We start from the raw sequence: 14,355 nt of genomic DNA, 5'->3' as shown, positions 1-14,355 counted from the left end.
TTGTTTGACTACTGTACTTTAATTATTGAATTATTTTGCTAAGTTTTGTTTATTGCAATAAGTAATATATGTTCATGCCTAAAAATAAGACCCAAAAAAACATGTCCAAAAATTTCAGTTCAATTTGGATTCATTTTTGAAAAACCGAATTAATACGGTTTGGATTGGATTGGACTAAATCCAAATTCAGTTTGGATTCGGTTTGGCCTATAATCTAAATCGCTATCTAAACTTTCACCCCTACTTGTACATGCTAATAGTTAGCTCAATATACATAGTCGATGAATTTTTGCTTGTAAATTTGAAGACATACATATATTTGAAGAATCATCATATGCTTTTGTGGGAACTCTACATGCAATAAAACTAAACTGCCTACTAAAACTCCTACTCAAAATGATAAGCATGTTAGGATTATTAGGATATATTTTTGGGAGATTGTTTCATTAATTTTAGGATTAATTGGGTATTGCTATTATTGTGTGTATCTTTTGATTTGATCATATCTTTTGAATATCTTGTATTATACATACACCCGATGAATGAAAGTAAGGGCAAGCTTTAAGCCTTTTATCAAATTTTACATGGTATCAGAGCCAAGTTTCACGATTTTGGACCTTTAATGGCTTGAGTATATTGTCAGACCCATGGTTTGGGACCTTTAATGGCATGAAGTATTCTGGGCCAGATTGAATTAGATCATGTGATTCTTGAGTTAAAGGGACCTTACATCTGAGGGGGAGTGTTAGAAGTATATCCTACCAAATAACACATGTAAGCGTCCCACATTGATAAAACTGAGGTGTTTCATATGTTTATGTCTTTTGTCGTAATGGTTGATCGACAGTTTTCTTAAACAATTAAAATGGTTCAAAGAGATAATGGGACTGAATTTAATTGTTTGCGTGATTGTTTTTTTGCTACGGACATATTATTTCAAACATCATGTGTAGTGATCCTCAAACACGAACACAAACACATTCTCAATGTAGGAAGAGCATTGAGATTTCAGGCTAATTTGCCGATATATATTTGGGGGAAGAGTGTTCTAGCAGCCGTTCATTTAATTAATCGTATTCCTTCTCCCTTGTTGCAAAATAAATCGCCATATGAAATTTTATTTGGCACACCCCCTATTTTTAACACCATTTGCATGTTTGGGTGTCTTTGCTTTGCTCATAATCAAAAGACTAATGGGGACAAGTTTGCAAGTAGAAGCAGATCGAAAATGTGTTTGTCCGATATCCATTCGAGAAGAAAGGGTGGAAATTTTTTGACCTTGATTCAAAAGAATTTTTTTGTCTGTCGTGATGTTAAATTTTTTAAAGATGTGTTTCCATTTCTTGATCCGGATTCTTTGAACATTGTCCGGGAAAATAAATTTTTCCCACGCATATTGATGTGGATTATGACTTTACGGAATTTCCTCCGGAAGATGATGACCCTCCACATGTCAGTGAGGGAGTTGAGGGTTTAAATGATGTGTATAGGGAGGATGAGCTTGGAGTGGGTGCTAGAACAGACCAATCTGCCTAGCCACAAGATGCTAGTGCACCCCTTCTCATAGAGCGGAGTGCCCAGTCACAAGACACACCAGCAGGTACAGTGGCAGATCCCGCAGCAAATGCCGAACAGCCCATAGTTAATGTCGAGCCTCAAACAGCTCTCTAATCAGCATCTTGAAGAGTCTCAAGCTACGAAAATAGATCGTGGCATGCGGGGAAATATCCGTCAGTTAAGCTTCAAGATTATGTGACTCATTCAATTCTTACAAATAGTCCATCTTCATCATCTCCTAACACATCGTCTCCAAAGCATTCCTCAAGTACTCCATATCCTATAGCACATTACATAAATTTTGACAGCTTTTCTTTGCATTATCGAAAGTTTATTGCAGGCAATAAGAGCATGAATATCATCAAGAAAACCATCCAGAATACGAAATACACTCATCATATAAGTCGGGATGGCTTGTGCGGCGGCTTTAATCAAAATTTCCTTTCCGATGATTGTTGGCAAACCAAGGTACTTCTCATGCTTGACCACTTCCCTGACACCCAGAGTTTCAACAATATCTTTTCTTCGATCAGCATTTACACATTTGCTAAAAGTCACTTCCATTTTGCTTAGATTAACTTTTTATCCGGATGCTCTCTCATAAGTATTGATAATATGAGCAATCTTAGAACATTCATGCAAATTTACTCTAGCAAAGAGAATGCTATCGTCAGCAAAGAAAAGATGAGAAACCCGAGGGACCCCTCTACAAACTCTAACACCGTGAATCAACCTGTTTCTTTCTGCATTTGAAATCAGAGTAGAAAACACATTGGCACATAGCAGAAAAAGATATGGGGATATCGGATCACCTTGACGAAGGCCTCTAGTCGGAATAACTGACCCGAAATTTTCCCATTTATCTTAGACGAGAAAGAGACACTCGACAGACAACCCATAATTTTTTGATCCCATCCGGCTCTAAATCCCATTCTTAACATCACCCTCTCCAAGAAAGTCCACTCCACACGATCATATGCTTTGCTCATATCCAGTTTCAAAGCAACATTACCATCCTTCCCCTCTTCCTTCCGTTTCATTGCATGAAAAATCTCAAAAGCCACCAACGCATTATCCGAAATCAGTCTCCCGGGAACAAAAGCACTCTGATTTATTGAAATGATTGAGTCGAGCAAAGGTTTCAATTTATTTGCCAAAGTCTTCGATATAATTTTGTAGAGTACATTGCAGAGACTAGTCGGCCTAAACTCACCCATGAATTTAGGATCGTTGCATTTAGTTATCAATACAATGCAAATCCTATTTATCAGTTCAATATCCACATTTCCTCTCCACCACTCCTTCACAAAATGCACAATATCTTCACCAATAATATGCAAAAATTCCCAATAAAAGAGAGCGTGCATACCATCAACTCCGGGAGCTTTATTAGGATGCATTTGGAAGAGCGCAAATTTCACCTCCTCACCAGTTGGCTCACGATCAAGAACATCATTCATTTCCTCCGACACTACATTTTCAACTCCGATCAAGGCCTTGTCAAACCCGGTAGGATTTTTAGAGGTAAATAAATTAGAGAAAAAAATCAGAGACAATGTGCTTCACATCCTCCTAATTGGTGCACTATACTCCTTGATCATCATGCAAGCCTTTAATAAAATTTCGTTTTCTACGTTGACTTGCTTTGTGGTGAAAATATTTAGTGTTCTTATCTCCATCTCTAAGCTCATTTTCTTTTGCCCGATTATGCTAATAAGACTCCTCAAGCATATGTAATTCGTTAAGTTCCACACTAAGAGCATTACATCTTTTTAAAACATGTGCATCAGGTTGTTGACTTTGTAGTTGCCTCAACTCTTTTTCAGCATCACAGATTCTTTTCTTTACATTACCAAATGTAGCAGCAGCCCACATAGACAAAGCACTAGCACATGATTCAATCTTTCCTGGAACATTGTTAACCTCATTTGATCTCCATGCATCAACGACCACGATTCCACACTTATCCTTGGATAACCATAAAGACTCAAATTTAAACACACAATCACTTCTTTGGCCATCAAGGGAATAATCAGATTTTAATAGTAATGGAGCATGGTCAGAGCGGTGTCGAGTCAAATGAAGTAATGTCACATTAGGAAATAGATTGGACCAACTTTCGTTTGATAAAAAGCGATCCAATTGTTCCCTTACAATAGTATCTTCGTTCGTCCCTCTTTGCCATGTGAAGCAGCAACCTCGATACCCCATATCATGAAGGCGACAACTATCAATTGCACACCTAAAAGCCTCCATCTGACGATCCCCCCTCCAAGCTCCTCCCTCCTCACTATTACTCAATATTTCATTAAAATCTCCGAAAACAACAATAGGCAAATTACAATTGCCCCATTGGCTCTCCATTAATTCCCAAGTTTAATGCTTGTCAGCCGTTCTAAGCCAACCATAAATCCCTCCCGCCTTCCATACCACCGTATCATCTTGATTCCTAACCTCCGTGTCAACATGATGAGAGGAGTAAGAAATAACTCGAACATTCACATCACCCCACCAAAATGCAATACCCCCCGAATGCCCATTACTACTAATACACAAACCTTGAACAAAACCACACCTATTTATAATCTTCTCTAACCTTCTACTATCTATCATTGTCTCCATTAAACCACAATCTCCGGCCTATCCCTCCAGCATATATTCCGAAGAATATTAACCGTCCAAGGGTTTCCAAGCCCTTGACAGTTCCAGCTCAGAATTTTCATTTCTCTTCGGAGGTATGGCAATGGCCACTACCTCCTACTTGGAAAAATCTATCCCCAGAGTTTATGTCATCATACCTTCGCATCCGCTTACCCCCTGCCTCCACCATATCACTATTCCTCTTAGGCCTCATCTCATCCATACTCCTTTTAGCCCTCCCCTTCGGACTTCCTCCTTTTTTAAATTTCTTTCTAGTCTTCTCACTCCCTTTACTCCCTTTCCCCCCCCCCCCCACATTTGTTTTCCACTGTCCACCTTCCCAACAGAAAAATCCCCAAAACTAAATTGATTAATCTCCCCATCCACACCCTCACTAACATTTTCAGAAACACTCCCTATATTATTCTGCTCCCCCCCCCCCCCCCCCCCCCCCCCGACAGTATGTTCCACCTCAATGCATCCCCCATCACCAATCAAAAGAGTGTTGATGTCAACCCCTTTACTACTCTCACTCCTCACGTTAGTATAATTCTTCTCGGGCAGCTTCCCCACCTCTACAACAAGTTGCTCTTCCCTTATTGGAGACGTGAACAATAGTTTACATGCCGCACTCGGAGAAATTAATCTCATAGCCTTTGGATCCATATAGTCGATCTTGCGGCTCTTTTCCTTTCTCAAGAATGATATCCACCCTACTTGTCTCTCCTTCTCTGCCATGGAAATCACATTACGACGTGGACTAGGTGAAGCATGTAAATAGGGACCGTACTGATTAATGATTTGTTCATTTTGCTCAATTTCAACCTCTTGGCATTCTTTATCAACATGCCCTAGCTTACCACAAAAGAAGCAAAATTCACCTAGCCGTTCATATTTTATGTCAATCCACTTCTGAGGAAGTTTTGATTTTAACTCCTCTGCGCAATGGTTTATTAAGGTCAATTATTACTCTCATGCTCATATCCATCTCCCTAGCTTACCACAAAAGAAGCAAAATTCACCTAGCCGTTCATATTTTATGTCATCATACTCGATAACTCCACCAATAGCGTCGCCAATCTCCACAGCCACATTACGATTTCTTTTGTTGAAAGGCACATCAATTAATCTAACCCGGAAAGGAGATTTGTCAAATACAATCTCCGAAGGTTGTTCGTCACCCGATAATTCCTTTAGCAATAAAATTTGATCCTTGAAAGTCCATGGACAACCTTCAAGAACACGATCCTTATCAGAAGAACAAAAGAATTGGAGAACGAAAAGGTTTGCTTCCACCATTCGTATTGCAACACCTTCTTTCAAACTCCAAATTGACATTAGGGTTTTCCTTTATGTCATAGAGTAGCTTTATGCTCAGGGTTTCTAGCACTTTTTTATTTTTATGTCATAGAGTAGCTTTATGCTCATTTTGTTTTGTTGAACTTGTTCTGTTCATACCTCCCAAATTCTGGTGACCCTTTAAATGATTTCAAAAGCAAGTTGGTCAAGCTTTATTCAAAAAAAAAATGACAGTGAAATGGCGCATAGAAATATAATGTCCACCCTTAGTCAAACATGACCTGGTTAGAAGATTTCTCTCTTAAATGGATGCTTTTGGATTTTAAAAACATCTTTATTCTTTCTCTCTCTTAATATCCACCCTAATTAGGCAATAAATGGGTGTGCTCTTAAGAGATAACTTGTGCTAGTCAATGTTGTGAATGTCCATATTATTTCTACTTTTATTATTAATGTTTAGCCACCCTTCTTGTCACCCCCTAAATTAGTAGCCAACAATGTAATAGTGAATCGCTACTATAAATACTCTTGCAATTTGCAAATTCACTTATACAAGTTGTATTTCCACATCTTCGCTAATACGATTACTCTTACCTCTTCTTTATGTACGCTGTACTTTGTATTTCAAAGGGAATTTCTTGACCGTTAATGTTTTTATCGATTTTGTGATTCGTCACACAGTTGACTCAAAGGCACTACAGAAAAAGGAAGTTACTTTGGCGCATTTGCAGAAACCTTAAACAAAACATCCTTTTTCTTTCTACGCGCCAGAATTATAAAGAATCCTAAATTAAAGCCGTCCCAATTCACACCAACAAATGTCTTTCATCAATCAATTTCTAATTTTTTATTCTTCTTATCAAATCAAAATTCCATGATCATCAAACCCCGTTAACTATGAATGTGAATATTGTTGAAATGGGAAACAATTGTGCAAAAGTAATCGAATTTCAACTCCCATCATTGCCCACCAGCTGTTCGATGAAATTCCTCTTTGAGAAGTAATTGCCCATTTCTGGAATTTATTCCAAATTGCAATCAATCATTTATTTGAATATATTATTTATTTTTTTGGGCTGGTGATTCTGCTTCCTTATGCAAATTGAGGTCTAATTTCTATATATATAGTTTGAAAGGTCTGAGGTTTAAAGGTAATAGGGCCGAAGAGTACAGCAATTTTCTGGGTTTGTGTGGTCATTTTTTCTTGAATTTTGCATTGGGTTACAATTATTATTCATTGTTTTGCTGTTAGATTTGTTTCCCTGAGGTAATAGGTTAGTAGTAATATATTTGGCATTGAGTAAACTGATATAATAGTAGATGACAACAAGAAATAGATTCTTAGTTCATACAGTCAACATCATCCATTTTGAGTATAAGGCTTTAATTTTGTTGTTTTAGAATTTTGATACTCTTTCTTGGTCTATTGTTAAATGTAGTGGTAATCGTGTGGCGCATACTTTAGCTCACTTCCAACCTTGGGAGTTGGGTCGAAGAGTATGGGTTAGTGATGTTCCGAGTAGTATTTTGGATGTTGCTTCGAATGATTTATTAATATAAGTCCCTTTGAGAGGATATTCAAAAAAAAAAAAAAAAAAAAAGAATTTAATCATTAAAGGGTTAAATTGCAAGATAAGTCTCTGCTGATATAACCTGAGGATGTCTACGAGTTGAGAGCTTGTAAGTGTTGTAACATATATATCTTTTAATCGAAATCAAAGTCAGACTCTGAGCTCTCCTGCTTTCTGCTATCAACTTGCAAGTTTGATGGAGGTTTATAGATACTATCTGTTTGATGGGGCTTAGCATGAATCTGTTCTAAGCAACATTAGTTTGATGGATCTTGTATCATATGTTGTCTTACTGAATTTCATTTCTTTAATGAGCTTATTATGTTCATTCTCAATACCCCTATTAACTTTTTGTATATCTTTGCTTATAGGATTACTGGTTGAGCATTTGGCCTGATTCTGTAAGGAACACCAGATTTTCGTACTGATTTGCTGATCCAGCATGGGTTATATTTATATACATGTATGTCTCATCCTGTACTCTTTCTTTAAAATTTGCAATATCTTCAGTGCTTGCCATGTATTTTTTCTGAACATGTCGGTTTGTCTTCAAGCTCAAGCTAAGCTTCTCTTATGTTTTCTTTATACCTTCTAATGTGCAGGGCATTGATGATAATGTTCAGCAGACTGATATAGGTATATGCTATAATTTCTTTTCTCTTCTTTCTAAATCAGCTGCAGGTTGTAAGCTATTGATTACATTGCTTGCAATAGAATGCAATGTTCCTCCAGGATAGTGTGAAACAATTTCTTTTTGCATGGCAATTTGAAATTTCTTGTTTTTGGCTGTATTTATCTGAGCAAGCTTAGAACTAATACTACATCTCCCTTAAGTGGAACTCGTCTTTTTCATTTCTTTTCAGTTTAGAATGAATAAGAAATCTTGATGTTTAAAAATTTTGGTTGTGATTGATTTCAATTGAAGGAGATAGTACATGTTGTAGATTGCAAAATAAATAATGATAACTTGCAAATTATGAAGCAATTTTTTTTATTAAGGATCAAAACGTTCTGATTTGTAACTACATGAAACGTTTTTCCATGATTTTATTATTTTCTAAGGAAGACCAAAATTTGTAAATCTTTATCACTAGAAAAAGGTGTTTGTAATTTGATGAAAGCTCTAACATAGTGTTCACATGGAGCATTTTAGTTTTAAATTTAATCATTTCATGAATGTCACCATAAGTTACACTATAGTCTGATTTAGATTGTTCAAACTCATCTTCAGTGTTTCTTGTCTTGCTATAGTTATGAGTTAATAAGAAATTTCCATTCTATAAAGTTCAGTTGTGTTAGTTCTTTATTTTTATTTTTTTGAAAATCCAGTTGCATTAGTTCTGAGCAAAGTTAAAATGGATCCTTTGCAGTTGCTGCAATCAAAAGGGGAAGAGAAGTCCTTCTTCAGGTACATTCCATAAATTCTCTTGTTATGCCATAGAAGAAAGATGCTTTCTGCTTCTTTTCTTTTTACAATGTACTCCCTTGTTCAAAAATATGTATCGCTCAATATAGGTATGTCTTAAAGTAATCTGAATATTTCTCAAAATGACTAGAGCACCAACTCATATTTATTATAGGAAATTGATTGGGAAAGTGTAAACTTTGACATTCATTGTACATGTTTGCATTGGGATACTAAAGTCACACTTATTTGAAAATCCCTCCTTCAAGTGAAACTTAACTATTTATGGAGAGAGTACCGAATTGGCCAATTTACATGTCCCAATCTTTCTAAAGCTAAATAAACCCTTACGGTGTGTTTGGATAAAGAAATGGGAAAGAAAGAAGGGGAGGGATGTGAAGGGGAGGGAAGAGAAAGGGAGGGGAGGGGAGGGAAGAAAGATGAGTTTTCCTTCCAAATCTCTCCATTGTTGGAGAGACCAATTTCTCACAATTTAATCCCTCCATTTCTCTTCCGTCCAATTCCCTTCCTCCCTCATTTCTTATCCAAATGAAAGATAGTTCATCCCTTCATTTCCCTTCCCTTCCTTTCCCTCCATTTCCTTCAATCCAAACAAAGTGTTAAAGTAGTTGGTCCATTCCCATTTGATGCTTATGGATGTTGACAATCATTAAGCTTTTTTTTTCTTTTCTTTATTTTTTGGTTTATTCCTTACATGGTTAACAGGCTTTTAATTGGGAATCTCACAAATATGACTGGTGGAGGAACTTAGAGAAAAAGATGCCTGATATTGCCAAATCAGGGTTCACGTCCATATGGTTGCCACCTGCATCTCAATCCTTGTCCCCTGAAGGTAAGAGGAAGAGATACTGCTCCTCAGTGGTATCAGTATATTTCATGTCTCCAATTTATGATGCCTTGTGAATTCATCTTTACGGATTACTTTATTTGTAGGTTATCTTCCACAGAATCTGTATTCACTTCATTCTGCTTATGGTTCTGAGCATCTGCTGAAAGCTTTACTACATAAAATGAAGCAGCACAAAGTTAGACCCATGGCTGACATAATAATAAATCATCGTGTTGGGACTACCAAAGGCCATGGAGGGATGTACAACCGCTATGATGGAATTTTGTTATCATGGGATGAACATGCTGTTACATCATGTACTGGTGGACTGGTATGATATGCTTAAGACAACCACAGTATGTTCAATGTTGATAGCTTTTTCTTTAGTGGATTTGCTATGTAACACTGAAATAATTTATTTGTTTTGCACACTTTGAGAACAGCATTTCTGTTGCATATAGAATTTACATTTTATATCATGCTTGTTTCATTTAGAGCTTGCTTATGAAGCCTTAATTGTTAGACCTCGTCATGGCCTTGGGGAAAAAATTGCGAACATTGAAATGGGAGAGATAATATTACTAGTAACAGCTTTCCCTTTGTAATAATTATAACAAACCACAGACTCCAGTATATAAGAAGAGGAAAATTCTATGAATATTAATTGAATTTAGAAATTGATGGTCTCTTGCCACTAAACTCAGTTTGAAAATAAGGAAATGCATGAATTGCTAATGGAAGAAAATTTATTCCGAAAGACTTGGTCCTTAATGAAAAAATAGAGCAATTGTGTGGCAAAAATGGTGAAATGTCTGCTATTATGAAGGATTGAATGGATCATGATTAAAGCCATTATTTTTCCAAATTTTGTATCAATGGAGACATGATGAGCCAACCAATCTGTGCCAAGATTTTCTAATATTGGGGTTGTTGGGTTTTGCTCATAATGAAACCAAACATGTCAAACATGTTAAATATTTGGGCTGAAATAAGTCGATATTAATTTGTTTTTGAATTCTGATATGCTGATACGTTAAACTCCTGTTTTACGCGTTTGATTCAGGGAAATCGAAGTACTGGTGAAAATTTTAATGGTGTTCCAAACATTGATCATACACAATCCTTTGTTAGAAAAGATATTACAAAATGGCTGAGGTGGCTGCGGAACAAGGTCGGTTTCCAAGATTTCCGGTTTGATTTTGCAAGAGGGTAATATGTCATCTTCGAATTACACATTTGTTAATCAAGTTTTAATTTTGTGCATGAAATGGGCATAACCTTTCAATTCTTGGCTAGTTATGCAGCAAGTTATGTGAAGGAATATATTGAAGGTGCAAAACCAGTATTCTGTGTAGGAGAATATTGGGATTCTTGTAATTATCATACTGGTCGTTTGGCCTACAACCAAGGTAAATATATGTTACATCTCAACAAAACAAATTCTCTTATTTGTTGAAGTACTAGGGTTTTAGTAATTTAATCATCCATACTACTATACGAATGCTGTATTATCTTTAATACTTAGAAGATTTTGTGGGCTATATTGAATGAGTAAAGAAAAAATAGGTTCTACAACAAAAGTAACTGGGATAAAAAAATTGTTTGGTAGCTGTAGTAGGAGGAAGTTGTGAGTTAGATGACACACATAGAGTCATAAGATGCAAATGAAACTGAAACAACCAACAAACCTTAGCTTATGTAGGTAGGATTAGTTTTACGGACTGCAGCTTCCAATTATAAAAGAAAATTTATTCATACTGTAGGAATACAACCAAATGTTGAAGGCTTGACCCATCTTGTTGGATTCAGAAACTTAAAATTTTGATTTACAAGTAGGTTTCGTGGGGACTGAAAAAATTGTGAGAGGTGGACCCTGATTGCTGTCTTCCTAGTTCCTAACAGAAGTTTTGTCCAAAGGATTTCTATCCATAGGGGATAAAGAGAACGAAGACACATGCATATATACAAAGAACTTCTACCAATTTCCCCAAGCTCCAAATACTTAAATTCAACTAGAATCAGGGCCTTCACATATACAAAATCAGTATCGATTGCTTGCTTTAGCTCCACTGGAATGCCTTATTAAAGAACTGGCAAGTAATGCAGAACAATTAAAATGCATTGATTCCTCAAAACATCTTTTAGAATCTTAGATTTTTTATTCAAACTGATAGACTGATAAATTATCTTCTCTGAGAGAACATATAGAAGTACATTAATAATTGAGAAAATTGACCTATTTTAGTTGGCTTATGCCCCTTCTATGTCATAGATGTGTTGATGTTATTGTGACTTTAATGTCTTACTACACAAGGCTTAATATCATACATTGAATATAAAGTAGGCAGGAAATTCGTATGTTTGATGATTTGCTGCAAAGGACAACATTTCAGATGCAAGATGGAAGAATTGGAAGCTTAGAAAATTTCTGAGTTATCCTCTCTATAGTTTCTAAGGTAACTAGTAACACTACAGCAGAAGGCATGTACTTAGTTGCATGGGGGAGAACAGAACTTCAGTTTCAGTTGATTGCCTTTGACTTGCCTTATAGTTGCCAACTAGATCATCAAATATTTAAATATTTATTATGATTCTGAAACTGGTGAGCTTCATGAACATTGTCTTGATGGAGGATCATTTCCGCATCTTCGTTTTCTTATTCCCACAGACAGTCATAGACAACGGATCATCAATTGGATTGATGCTACAGGACAACTTGCAACTGCATTTGACTTCACAACAAAAGGAATTTTGCAGGTATTGTCAAGGTTACTCCTGTATACTTGTATATCCGGAATGCTGAATAAATAAGCATGTTTCTTTATGATGGAAGACTTTACATAAAACTACTCTAATTTAAATTATGTTGCTATCATAATTCTTGTGATTAAGTTTAGAAAGCAATTAGTTGCATATATTTAATGTTGTTGAGGATATTTTTTTCAGGAATAAATAGCTAAATCTTACTTACCTTGAATATTAGGAAGCTGTTAAGGGAGAATACTGGCGTCTTCGAGATTCGCAGGGGAAGCCACCAGGTGTAATGGGTTGGTGGCCTTCAAGGGCTGTTACATTTCTTGATAATCATGATACTGGCTCAACACAGGTATATCTCACTGTATTGATGCAACAATAATTCATTTTGTTATGCTTCAATGGTAAGGTATGCTTGTTGCTAATGGATATTTCTGAACATTTTCCTGCATGATGTAAATTGGAGTATTGGACCATAGGTAATCAGTGAAGGACATGCCAAGGAACAAAAAAAATGTTTTATGAATCTATTGGCTACGCTTACTTCAAGCAGAAATTTAGTCTAGTTTTGCACTTTAACTTTTAGATGTTACCATTCCTAGTATTAAGAATTATCTTATCACATAAGCAAACCCATTTATGTAGACTTTGATTATCAGCTACAACAACATCGGTTATCATTCTTTCAACAAAATTATTTCGCTCACTACTACCCTCTATACAAAGTAATACTTACTCAGCTATTGTGCTATTTACGAGATAAATTTCTTTCTGCAGGCTCACTGGCCCTTCCCAGCAAATCACATAATAGAGGTAACAACATTCAATGCCAACACTGTATAGATTGCCACTAGACCTGATTTGATATTTCTTCCTTGTATAATATTTTGTTTTTAAAAGTAAAATATTGATTAAGAAAAATTCAGATGGGTTTAGTGACTTCTATATCCAGTATCCACATAAATCCTAACAATGCAACTTATCCCAAACTGAAACAGAACACTGTTAGCCTTTTCTTTTTTATCTTGTCCTGCTCCCACTTTCTCCACTTGGTGCTTCCTACTAGTGTAGCCAGATTCTGATTAAGTGCTTTATTGAGTAGGCCACTTATCCTTGTAATTATTGAGAATTTTAGTTACATGAATCTGTGGAGATTTGCTCATACGTACTGTATGGTTTTGCGAGTCTGTCCCAGGGTTATGCATACATCCTAACACATCCGGGGATACCAACTGTGTTCTATGACCACTTCTATGATTGGGGTACATCCATTCATGACAAAATTGTAAATCTGGTATGATGCTAATCGTCTTAGCTATTTTGAACAGCAATACATTTGAGGAAAATGTAACTAAGTGGAAACCGTCTAATTCTACTTGTACAGATCAACATCCGAAAGCAGAATGATATTCACAGCAGATCTTCTATTAGGATACTAGAAGCTCAACCAAATCTCTACTCTGCAATAATTGGGGAGAAGCTAAGCATGAAGATTGGAGATGGATCATGGTGCCCAGCAGGTAGGGAATGGAAACTTGCAACTTGTGGTCATAGATTTGCTGTGTGGCACAAGGAAAACTAATTGGATCATCAACCCTATTAATATGAAGTTATGATCTTCGTCTTATACAAACTTAGAATAATCGTGACTTTGCGGTCATGTACTCTTGTTTTCAAATTATTCCAAGAAATCGATCTTACACCTAGAATATTTTTTTTTTCTAGATTATTAAGACAAAATCACTTAGAATTATAATGAGAATACCTTCCGGTTGGGATTATTATTGTCATGAGTTAATCCAATCAATAGGTAGAAACTAGAAACCTAAGGAGACGCTCAAAAGGTTGGATTTTCACATTGTGACTTTCCTTTATTTTCCATACCTAACTATGTACTCTGTATGATCATGGGTATGTTAAGCTAATGGTATGTTCATGTTTTACATTTTTGAATTTTTCACCTGTGTAAAAATGTTAATATGTTGTATAATTTAAACTAGTATGTGACAAATTTGAACGTAAGGATTTACGTTGTAAAGTACATGGCAGATTAATACACTAGTATGAGGCATGATAGTTGTTGTAATACTTATGATAATTGTTCAGAAAACAAATGTCATCATAATAAGACACCCTAAAAACGGATAGAAAATGAAGCAAGTAAAAAGGACAGAGAGAGTTAAATTTATGCTGGAAGATGGTTAGAGTTATCATTAACTAAAATCATATGACAGCTTACTAGGCAAATAATTTTGAGGGACTTCTGGCGTGTACTGTTG

General features: G+C 36.0%; 1 protein-coding gene across 4 annotated transcripts; it reads left to right on the top strand.

Moving 5' to 3' along the window:
- The first annotated feature begins 6,095 nt into the window (after positions 1 to 6,095).
- On the top strand, positions 6,096 to 14,021 carry LOC110721638 (probable alpha-amylase 2). Of its 4 annotated transcripts, none has more exons than XM_021900829.1 (13): positions 6,098 to 6,497; positions 7,439 to 7,530; positions 7,670 to 7,703; positions 8,438 to 8,475; positions 9,199 to 9,325; positions 9,427 to 9,653; positions 10,386 to 10,531; positions 10,619 to 10,731; positions 11,991 to 12,079; positions 12,306 to 12,428; positions 12,854 to 12,889; positions 13,272 to 13,370; positions 13,461 to 14,021. In XM_021900829.1, the coding sequence occupies exons 2-13, from the start codon at positions 7,510 to 7,512 to the stop codon at positions 13,656 to 13,658; spliced, it is 1,251 nt and encodes a 416-aa protein (XP_021756521.1). In that variant the 5' UTR covers positions 6,098 to 6,497; positions 7,439 to 7,509; the 3' UTR covers positions 13,659 to 14,021. The 4 variants fall into 4 exon arrangements, with proteins under 4 accessions (XP_021756524.1, XP_021756521.1, XP_021756522.1 ...); XM_021900830.1 differs by lacking the exon at positions 6,098 to 6,497 and adding an exon at positions 6,543 to 6,680; XM_021900833.1 differs by lacking the exon at positions 6,098 to 6,497 and adding an exon at positions 6,667 to 6,680 and having other exon boundaries at positions 8,397 to 8,475.
- Positions 14,022 to 14,355: the final 334 nt, after the last annotated feature.

This window comes from Chenopodium quinoa, unplaced genomic scaffold (assembly GCF_001683475.1).
Source record: "Chenopodium quinoa cultivar QQ74 unplaced genomic scaffold, ASM168347v1, whole genome shotgun sequence".
NCBI classification, from domain to species: Eukaryota; Viridiplantae; Streptophyta; class Magnoliopsida; order Caryophyllales; family Amaranthaceae; genus Chenopodium; species Chenopodium quinoa.
Note: the sequence above shows the minus strand (reverse complement) of the source record. Positions and strands in the feature narration are given on the sequence as shown.